The sequence below is a fragment of the Silene latifolia genome, chromosome X (genome assembly GCF_048544455.1).
Source record: "Silene latifolia isolate original U9 population chromosome X, ASM4854445v1, whole genome shotgun sequence".
Lineage (NCBI taxonomy): Eukaryota > Viridiplantae > Streptophyta > Magnoliopsida > Caryophyllales > Caryophyllaceae > Silene > Silene latifolia.
Window position 1 is genome coordinate 184,861,403 of NC_133537.1, and position 12,078 is coordinate 184,873,480.

General features: G+C 35.0%; 1 protein-coding gene across 1 annotated transcript; it reads left to right on the top strand.

Moving 5' to 3' along the window:
* The first annotated feature begins 5,117 nt into the window (after nucleotides 1-5,117).
* LOC141618885 (protein FAR1-RELATED SEQUENCE 9-like) lies at nucleotides 5,118-5,804 on the top strand. Its single transcript, XM_074435947.1, has one exon. The coding sequence runs from the start codon at nucleotides 5,118-5,120 to the stop codon at nucleotides 5,802-5,804; it is 687 nt and encodes a 228-aa protein (XP_074292048.1).
* Nucleotides 5,805-12,078: the final 6,274 nt, after the last annotated feature.

Genomic DNA, 12,078 nt, shown 5'->3' on the forward strand with positions numbered 1-12,078 from the left:
TAACATTTCATGACCGTTTTATCCGTCAATTCCTTCCTAATTCGTTTTCCTATTGCATTATGTTTGTTTTGTAGGAAAGAAGACAATTAGGCGAAAATTCTCGTCTCCCGTACATATTTGGAAGACTATTGACGATATTGGTTGAACGAGTATGGAAGGAGAGGCAAGAACTAAGATCAACAATGCAAGTATAAGAAGTATGCGAAAGGAAGAAGCAAAGCACCCTGAGGAACAATCCGAGCGTCCTAGTTTCAAGACGCTCGTCGCCACCTCAAGCAATCCGAGCGTCCCGACTGCCAAGCCGCTCGTCTCCCCTACCCACGATCCGAGCGTCTTCCCCCTTTTTACGAGCGGACCGTGACGTTTTCAGCAAATATGCTCATCTCTTCGAAATACTTGCATTTCCCTACTTAGAACTTAGAATTGTTAATTACTAATTTAGCCTTATTTAACCTATAAAATGTGTTAAATTGTCATCTAGTGAGGATCGAACCCATGACCTCTTGGTTTGTGTACCCTCACTATTACCACTATGACACATTCATCTTGTTAACATGAATATTACAGGGAGAATGGGAGTGAAATCTCAGGCTCATGCTATGATTTGGGCTGCTTGTTGCTACTACATCTGGCAGCAGAGGAACAATGCAAGAATGAATGGAGTCCTGGTTAAGCCAGCTGGCCTGGCTGAGAGAATGATAAAAGAAGCTAAGCATAGAATCAAGAGCATGGTTGGCAGGAATATGCAGAGAGGAGAACGTGAATGGCTGAACAAATGGGGTTGTATAAACTCTATTGTTGGGCAGCAGACTGGATAGGCTGTGGATTTCTTTGCATATTTGTTCTTTTTTTTTGTCTGAGTTATACTTGTATTAACGGCTTATGTTAATACTTGTTATAACTATGTGTGGTTGTAAATTTTGACATTTTGTCTTTTTTTTTTATATATATATATTCTCACATTTCACCTAAAAAAAAGCCTTATTTAACCTAATGATGCACTACTATATATACCCCCATTTGATGATAATCAAAAGGGGGGCTCTCTTAGGAGGAAATTCTCTTAGATTAGATTAGAGTAGATTAGAATAGAGGATCCTTTAATCTTTCCACAAATTACACATTAATCTTTCCTTAATTATTGTTCAAGTTTATTATTATTGGGTAATTAAAGATTATTGGGTTATTATTGGAGAATTGACGAATCTTCATCAATCAATCAAGTTCTCTTCTTTTATTCTTTGCTTTATTATTTGGAATCATCTCAAGTTTGGTATAATTCTTTTACCCTTTACTCTTTATTGTTTATTTCCTCATTCTCTTATCGTGTCTATACTTGTTGTAATGATTTACATAATTAATGACATGTTCTCTATGATAATGAGTGAGTAGTTACTAAACTAGGATTAGTGGATAATTAGGGGAAACAAACATGGGGATTAATCATGCTTAATCAAATATATTTTCATAATTAATTTGCTTGCTTGTTGTAATGTCAACCTATGCACATGTTATGTTTGATGAAATGCTAAACCTATGAATCCTTGCATTTTTACCCATCTCTTATCTATTCAACAAGACTTGTAAGACATAAACCAACTCGAGTCATGTTAGACCATGCATAGAAGTGAATAGGAGGAAAGTAAGTCGACTTGTAGGTGTTGTACAATCTAATCGATTCGGCTCCGGGACCCAACTCTTCCTAAGAACCGTAAGACATAAACCAACTCGGTTCCTCTACAACATTAATTGCTTGAAACTATTTAAACATGTTTGTATGATCAACACCATGAATCCCCTATGACCCCATGATATCCTAGTACTCTTTATTACTTGTTTACACCTTTATTGCTTTCATTAGTCTAGAACACAACTACAAACCTAAATCAATTGTGACACTAGCATAAATTGAGATAGATAGACTTAGAACCCAAAGCACACCGTCCCATAGATCGACCTCGACTTAACCACTAACTAGTTGTTTGTTGAGAATATAAATGTGTTTGATTGAGAGATCCGACGACACTTTCATCATTACCACTCCAACACCATACCGCTACCAACATGCCAACATCGTGCCAAATTCGTACCCATCATGCTCACCCCACTTATTCCCCCATATGAACACAATTATGTCGCCACACATATGAACACAATTATGTCACCAAACATCACATGCTATATGCAATCATCCTTTTAACTAGAACAATTAGTAAAATTCACTTCAGTTACCAAAATTATAATGAAATTATTGCCGCGATATTATCTACCCCTCATAAAGGAACTTCGTCCCCGAAATTCACCCAATTTAATATTTGACAATTATAACACCTCATTGTAAAGACAGAAGTTCTTAATTCAAGCAAAATTAGGACATTAACATAAATCAATGTAAACTATAATTAGTATAGGTATGCAAATGATATGTAACAAATCGAAACATATAAAATATTACTCACGTCATATATATGTATGTATGTATGTATGTATATATATATATATATATATATATATATATATATATATATATATATATATATATATATATATATATATATATATATATATATATATATATATATAGGAATGGGATCATGTGAGTATTACTTATATATTTGAGGATTGAGGATTAATACTATGATAGGTATTTAGGGTGGAAACAAGCAAGGGCAAATTTGTAATTTAACGCATGCCTATATAAACTGCTTTTCCCAGCCAAAATCGTTATTTTCTCCTTTTTCTTCTTCTCCCTTCAACTTCTCTCTCTACTGTAGCTTCTTCTTCCATTGTTGAGCTGGAAAACCCTAGAATTTAGGCGTGATCTCGATTTTTCCTCCTCATTCTTCACAATTATCATATTATTCAAATTAGTTCGTTTGCTCAGGTACGTAATTGGCGTTTTTCGTCCCTAAGTTTCGAATTCGTTGTCATCTTACTCTGTTTTTTCTTCTTTCGTTTCTATAATTTGAATTTCATCTTGCTTTAGTTGTTATTTTCAATTTAATTTTGTGTTTCCTAAAATTCGGTACGCTTTTGTTTTATTTTCAGGTTTTGCTGCTCATTCTTCACAATTATCATATTATTCCAATTAGTTCGTTTGTTCAGGTACGTAATTGGCGTTTTTAAATCCTATGTTTGAATTCGTTGTCATCTTACTCTGTTTGTTCTTCTTTCGTTTCTATGCTTTGAATTTCATCTTGCTTTATTTGTTATTTTCAATTTACTTTTGTGTTTCCTAAAATTCGGTGCGTTTTTGTTTGATTTCCAGGTTTTCCTGCTCAAATCTCTGCGTATTCAATCATCATTGCGATGTCTGGTATGTTATTCTTCTTAATTTTGTACTTTCAGCGTATTCTCAAATCTCTGCGTATTCTCTCTTTATTTTGTACTTTCAGCTTTCAATCACATGTTCTTTATACTTTTTGTAAATATTCTCTATTACCAGTCGTCTTTATTTCTGTTCGTATAATTTTTGTACCTATAAATATTTTCTGTTCATTTACGTTCTTATTTTGTACCTTACAGCAAGTGTGTTTTTGTTTTGCTCAATATGTGATATTGTTTTCTACAACTGGTGATATTGTTTATGTTGATATGTACCATTGTATATTCACCTTTGTGATATTGTTTTTCAACTTAATGTGTGATATTGTTCCAGAATACGTGATATTGTTTTCCTGGGTATGTGATATTATTCAACCACTTGTGTGATATTGTTCCTGCAACATTCCTTTGTGATATTGTTTTCCATCTTCATGTGTGATATTTTTCCCAAATAACGTGATATTGTTTTCCTGGATATGTGATATTTTTCAGCCACTTGTGTGATATTGATTTCGTCCATATCTTTAAGACTTTTTCTTGTTATTTTACATTTTACTTTTCTTGCCAGATCCTATAAGTAATGTAACTTCTTCTTCCTGTAATGATATTCATGTCTCTGCCATTACCTCTAAAGATAGTAATGATATTGTTGAGTCTTCAATTACTTCTACTGTTCTCATTGAACCACCTGATGCATCTAGCTCGACTCCACATGTTGAACAACATTTTGTTCCTTCTCGTGTGCATCAACTACTTTTGGACTCCACACCTGGTGGTAGTGAATTGTGGACAAGGAATGTTGCAGCTGAGTTTAAACCTCATATTGGCCAGTTGTTTGGGACTTTGGAAGAAGTTATTAGTTTTTATGATGTGTATGCAGAAGCATGTGGTTTTGAACCTAGGAAGTCTTCCCAAAAAAGGTCTGTTTCTGGTGATGTGAAGTATAAATTTATTGTTTGCAATCGTGAAGGTTTTAGAGATCGTAAGAGGAAGGCTACTGTTTTAGATAGTGGAAAGGAGCAGGCAACTCCCAGGCCTTTTGATATTAGGAACATTAAATTAACTAGGATTGGTTGTACTACTATGATTGAGTTTCGCTATAATGGGGATGGTTATGTTGTATTTCAGTTTCGTGAGTGGCATAATCACCGTCTTTGTTCACTTAGAAATCAACAGTTTCAAAAAAAACACAGGCACCTCCATCTTTACCATAAAAAGACAATTATTGATCATTCAAGGGTTAATCAAGGCCCAACAAGGGCATTTAGAAATGTCAAGGAATATGTAGATGGCTATGAGAATGTTGGAGCTCAACTGGTTGATTTTAAGAATTTTGGAAGGGATATCAAATGTTTCATAGGAGACCGGGATGCTCAACTGTTTGTTAACTATTTTCAGGATAAACGTGATACCACTGAAGGTTTTTACTTTGCTTATGAGGTGGATTGTGGGAAATCTTTGGTTCGTGCGTTTTGGTGTGATGCAGAGTCTCGTATAAACTATGCTTTGTTTGGTGATTACATCACTTACGATCCAACTTACAGTACGAATAAGTATTGTATGCTTTTCACTCCTTTTACTGGCGTAGACCACCACAAAAGGTCAGTTACTTTTGCTTCTGCCTTGCTATTTCATGAGGATGAAGATTCGTTCACGTGGGTCTTTCAAAAGTTCCTTGATGCTATGGGACACGAGAGCCACATTGTATAATAACGATCGTGTGTTGGAATAAAGTGGGTTTGGGTGTCTTTGTCTTCAAACATGCTAGGCGCAGATATTGCATGTGGCATATCATGCAAAAGCTTACTGATAACGTTGGGCCTGCAATATCCAAAGAGACTGATTTTGTCAGCCGTTTGAATGCTATTGTTTGGGATGCTGAGTTAGAACCTCTTGAATTTGAAGAAAAGTGGTGTCAGTTGGTCAATGAGCATAATCTTGAAGGTAATTCCTGGTTGTCAACCATGTTTAGAAAAAGGAGAAAATGGATCCCAACTTATTTTCGTGATGTTCCTATGGGTTGTCTATTACGAACAACTCAACGTTCTGAGAGTCAGAATAATTTTTTCAAGCGTTTTGAAAATGCACATGGTACACTTGTTGAATTCTTGATGCGGTTTCAAAGCGCCATTGATGTACAGCGCCATACTCAAAAACAGCTTGATAGAGACGATGAGTGTACTCTTCCACAATTAGCAACTTCTCTTAAGTTGGAAGCTCATGCATCCAAGGTTTATACAAATTCTGCTTTCGCAGATTTTCAAGTAGAAGCTTCTGCTTCTATTTGTTCCTTTAGTGTTGGTGGCTTCACACCACCTGCAAACGGTATAGAGTTAATTGGTATTGCTGATACCAGAACGCAGAAGACCTACCAAGTTGTCTACAATTCTCTAACCAATGACGCTGAATGTTCTTGCAAGTTGTTCAACAGGAAGGGTATTATTTGTGGACACATTATCTGGGTTTACTCTGGAAAATAAGTACACACTTTGCCCGATAAATACATTCTTATGCGGTGGACCAAGAATGCACACAAGATCCCTCTTTATGGTCCACATGGTGAGTTAATTGAGGATTTTGATGCCATTAATTTAAGAAAGATGGAAATGTGCAAGTTATGGCCAGAGTTCTACGCGACCATCAGTGTGCTCAAGAATGTGTCTACGAAGGACATCACTGATCTTGTTGACACACTTAAACAATTTAGGGTGAAACTCAATCCGCAATCAGAGTCAATGACCAAAGAGCAGGAGTTGGAGATGCTTCTTGGGTGCAGTTCCTCAACTGAGGTGAGGATTCTACCACCTCATCAAGCAAAGAACAAGGGTAGCGGGAAGAGAATGATCTCCAAAAAGCAACAATGCATAGCTAAAGCGGAGAAGCCTAAAAGGCTTTGCCGTAATTGCAAACAAATGGCTCACCATGATAAACGAATCGTCCTAATGCTTTTGTACACGATGCCGACAATAAGGTATGTTCACCATGAAAAGTCCGTATGAAACTTTTATATATATCTTTTGTATGGTCACGAGTCAGAAACAATATCACATGTTATTTTAAATAATATCACATCTTATACTAAACAGTATCACTATTTGACGATAACAGAATGTGGTATTATTTGAGGATAACAGAATGTGTCAACACATCTGTCTCAACTTTCTTTTCTATTTTCCTGGTAATTTTAGAAACAATACCACACCTTATTAGAAATAATATCACACTTTATACTACACAGTATCACTATTTGAGGATAATAGAATGTGATATTGTTTGTAATTGTTCCGAGATAGAAACAATATCACACTTCATTTGAAATAATATCACTCCTTATATAAAATAATATCACTGTTTCACCTTTTTGTATTTTTCAGGGCAGTTCAGATGAGGATGATGCTGATGATGGTTGATCGGTCGAAGGAGTTTTTGTTGATGGCGCTCATTAATTATAGCAGCAGCAAATAGACGACATACTTTATGACTAGTATATTAATATACACCACAACCTTCATTAAAGTATAGATTATACTTTATTTTATATAGAAAATACTCGTACTCGGAGAATATTTGATTATTTTATTTGTCTCAGTTGTGTTGTTTTTGTATTTTGTGATACTGAGAAACAATATCACACCTTATATTTATATATTTCACATCTTACTCTAAACAGTATCACTACATCAGAACTACTATATATGCCTTTTGCTTTAAGATTTTCACATCATGTGTTTTGTGTGTTGTCAAAATACAGCAGTTCGAGTTTATATTTAAACAATATCACAAACATCAAATCAAAATATGGCAGTTCATAATATGCTTCTGCAGTTTTCTAACACAATATCAACATGTGTACACAATAATATCACAACATTCTAAAAACAATATCAACGTAAGATTTAAAATTTCATATTCATAGTGTGATATTGTTTAGTAATCTGTGTGATATTGTTTATCAAACTGTGTGATATTGAGAAGCAATATCAACCTGTGTACAACAATATCACAACATTCTAAAAACAATATCAACGTGAGATTTAAAAATCCATATCCATAGTGATATTTTTAAGTAACCAGTGTGGTATTGTTTAGCAAACTGTGTGATATTGAGAAGCAATATCATAGCAATTATTACACAATATCACACCAACGTGAAATAATATCACACTTTAGCAAGAGTTATATGAGATCCAAAATAGCCATCACTACTTCACCATTATAAAAAGTTACCATTAAATTCCTTCTTGTACTAACATTACATACCATTTAGTTTAATTACAACTTTGTTCTAACAAATATAGTAGTCCTAATTCCTTCCTCTACCTCTACCGCGGTTCTTAGGATTTGCAACGGTCTTAATCCTACCACGTTTGTATGTTAATGCGAGCTCGTTCCTACGATCTTCACCATCTTTTCCGGAATCAGCTCCTCTGTAAAGCAAATCAATACTAACAGTCAGTTATTATTTCTGGACACCTTTGTACTAATTACTTTCTACCTTTTTGTATATAAAATTGTAAATGCTTTGGTTTTTACCTTTTCCTAGGAGATTGCCGAAGAATTGGCAATTCTGTGTTAATAATCGGTTTCTTAGTACAATCCTCCTTTGCTGTTTCCGGAACATCTTCTTTATTTGTCTCCTCCACAACAACATCAACGTTCTCTTTTGTTTGACCTTCTGCCATTGGTACTTCCTCTTTCTGCTTCCCTTTCACCTTTTCGTTGTTCTTCCTCTTTTGCTTCAATGTCTTCCAGATTTCGTCCTTCCCATCTGAAAATTCTTTTACTTTTTTGATCAAAGGTGTTCTGTTCTCATTTATGTCAGCTAAAAGCAATGGTGCTGCGATTTCTAGCCAGTAGTATCGCCTATACACTTTTTGGTTCAGGTCGGCTTCAAAAACATTACATCCTCATATCAAATCATGTGCATCATTAAGAAGTTTCCAGACTCAGTATTGTATATCTCTGTCTTTTTCCAGGGAAGTTAATGTTGACAACATCAAACGTTATTATATCATCTGCTCTTTCCACGTTCTTCTTTGCTAAGTAGTCACCCATGTGCTCCGCCTACAATATTAAGCTTAACCATTAGTGATATTTTTACAAACATTGAAATTCATTATTTCAATGATATACGAAAATAATTTAAAGAACTATCAATTAATCATACCACCAAATCTGCAACTTTGTGTATTTGTGTTTGCTCCCAGTCGGCGTACTCTGTGTTGTCCAGCACTTCCACTGTTTCGCTTTTGAAATTTATACAAATACAGAAATAATGTTCTTTCCATTCCATTGGAATAAAAACCAGATCTGCTTCCAGGTTACAGGGAACTGTGTTTCTTCTAATGAATTCGTCCCATTCTTCGAACATCTTTTCTTTAATCAATTCCTTGTCTCCAGTTCCTTCGGTTTTTATTTCCTGTTTTGAATATATATGTTAAAAGTCCTATTTTTGTTTTAAAGAGTTATTATATTTAATCAAACTAAATGGACAGCTTGCCATGTGTCGAATCCCAAAAAACATTAAACTTGTTTCACATTTTTCTGTGTGCTCAATCTGGTTCAGAATTAGGGACCAACCTTCAATCACATTGCTACTGACGTGCTCATTTGGAAGCAACGACAATATATCGTTTCTGACAAGATATTGATCATTACTGAATTTGGCAACCACCTCACTGCTCCAAACATTAACACAAACCAAATTTAAATAGTGCAAACAATATCACACTTCTCTAAAAACAATATCACACCCCTTAAGAAACAATATCACAAAAACTAGCAGTTTTGATAAAAAATAAAAGTACCAACAAATTAAAAAAGTGCAAACAATATCACACTACTGTAAAAACAATATCACACTCTTTAAGAAACAGTATCACAGAAACATACTCTAATGGGAAGCTGTGGTCGTCCAATAGGCAGTAGTCAAGCACTTGTTTCCTCATGGTCAACATCTTTGCACACAGTGATTTGTTAGCCTTCATAAATCTGCCACACCACAGTTGTACGTGCTTCCAAGGCCATCTGATTTCCTCCTTCTACTGCTTCCCACCACACTGGCAGAACCATCTTCTACCACAACTACAAAAATATTTATTTTTATTATTTGAATATGTAATGATTATATATAATGAAAATAAGTCAGTGTTGAAGAAAAATAACCTGTTTTTTTGGATACAGGAGTTTGAACATTCTTTTTCCCACCTTTCCCTCTCTTTTTTTTGCTTGCTGCTTTCCTTTTTGCTAGTAATTTAGGTAACAGTGTCCCTTTGATTGCATTAAGGTTTGTAATCTTCCTCAGGACCTCACTCCTACATTTATTTAAATCACTCAACACAAGCGTCGCTGCAATCTCCCCCCTATACAACTGCCTCTTCTTTTCATCATTCAGTTCACATTTAAAATCCTCACCCACAAAAAACATCATGTGGAACATCATGAATAATCCACAATCCAGGTTCAACTCTTTTGTTTGTCAATCAAAGGCGGCATTTGTCAGCACATAATCCTGTACTTTCGCCCCACTTTCATAACCTTTACTGTTGAGGTAGTGCCCGTAAACAGCCCCCTGTTTATGTTTATAATAAATAACTATCAAATTTCAATCTTAGCTAACAAAAGCATTATATCCTTAGTTCTTATTTTTAAATATAGTACTTACAGTTAAATGAGCAAGGTGTACATGCTCCTCGTCCTCGAAATCATCATATTCTCGGTTGTCCAAGTAGAACATTTTTTCCCTCTTGGAGTCAATACAAACGCAAATGTAGTGGTCTTGATATAGCAAAGGTATGAACACCTATAGAAATATTATATAGAAAATAACAACTGTCATTCACAGACCATAGCATACAATATCACAAGTAATGAGTAACAATATCACAGAATATATAATACAATACCACAACTAAAATAGTTACCTGATTTAAGAAACAATATCAATACTTACTTCTGACAATATCACATAATTAACTTAACAGTATCAGAACTAAAAGTACTTTTAAATTATTACCATATCTGAATTCAAATTCAGTGGCTGTTTATACTGATTTGACCACATATCCCATGTCCTCCATACGTCTTCCTTAAGTCCTGTCAGTTCATCAATATCTTCTTCATCTACAAGTAATATTTTCTCCATAGCACCCTGTTTGTTTATAAGAGAATTGATTAGTCGTATTGACACATTTTTACACGTAATTTAAAACACAAGGAACACATGAAGTTTATGTTTTCCATACCGAGTGGACAAGGCCATAGAAAATCCTTATCGGTCTGTTGCTGTCTTTATGCGCCATTTGGAACTGATTGAGCAATATTGCCCATGCCTTAATAACCACTGCTTCTATTTTAGTGTCAGGCAACAAAGACTCAATATCGCTCTTTGGTATGGAATGGTAAATACCAAAGTCACAGACAATCTCTCTGTACCATTTTCCAAAAAAATTAGCATATTAGTTTTTAATTATTATTATGTAGTAGATTAATTAATATCTTACATTGAAAAAATAAACTTACGTTTTCTTAATCGCATGATCTGTAAGGAAGCAATAATCCATGACTTCTTTCCGACGCTTAAACACAGTTTCAAATAAATTGTCTTGTCTGAACATGGAATCTGAGATAAGTTGAGCATCCTTGTCTTGCAAACCACAGTCCATAGTACACCCCAAATTATGAGGTACCATATCTGCCGATTCAGGTATTTTGTTCATGTTATCTGCGTGCAACAAATAGTCATTGATGCTCCTTTTTCCCGCTGTTTCCAACTGAACATTTGGAACACCCTCCTTCATATGAGTCCCCACACTTTTATCATCATTCTTCTCCCCATTCTTTTTTCCACTGCCTTCTTTGCCTAGGTTTTTAGTATTCAGCTCCTCACCATTTGGTACATTGTTAACAGTTTTCTCAACATCTTCTCTAATTCCCTTCTCAACATTTATTAAGTTCTCAACATTTGCTGTCTCCTCATCCCTTTTTCCAGCCTCCTCATTTATTTCCTGAACCTCTTTTTCAATTCTCTCATTTGGTTTATATGTGTTAACCTCCTCAACAATGTTGGTCCCTCCTAAACCAACATTCATTACACCTTCATCAAACTGTGTCAACACATTTGTCTCCTCATTTATTTTTTCACACTCTTTTTCAACAGCTTCTTGATTAAGTGTATCACGATTCAATTCTTCATTGAATTCCCTTGCAACAGCACTTCCTACCCCTGCACCAATATTGGATATTACATCATTCAATTTTGAATTCATGTCATTATCCAGCCCATCATCTTGGTCTTCATCATCACCACTGTCCAAGTTAGTAACATCATTAATATCATCATCTTGTTGTTTGTCATCACATGCCAATTCATCATCACTGTTCTAAAGATCTTTATCTGTACATCCACCATATTTTTTGTTCAATTCCTTGTATCGCACTTTCAACATTTCAGTCCAAACATCAAATGATGGTAGTCCTTGTTTTGCTTTCTTCAATTCATATGACCTCGCTATTAACATGTCCATCAAGTTATGATATCCAACATCTTTCATGAAAGGCAGCGTTTGAGTCTCTGTTGTACTGTTTTCAGAATTCTCAACCTCTTCTTCAGCAGCAGCATGTTCTTTAGGATTAACATCTTCCGCACCATCTACCTTCGCACCAAATTGTGTATATATAGTTGCTTCACCCATTGAACTTTTTCTTTTCATAGTGATCAGTTTTCTCATGTTATCTACAGGTACCTATGAACAA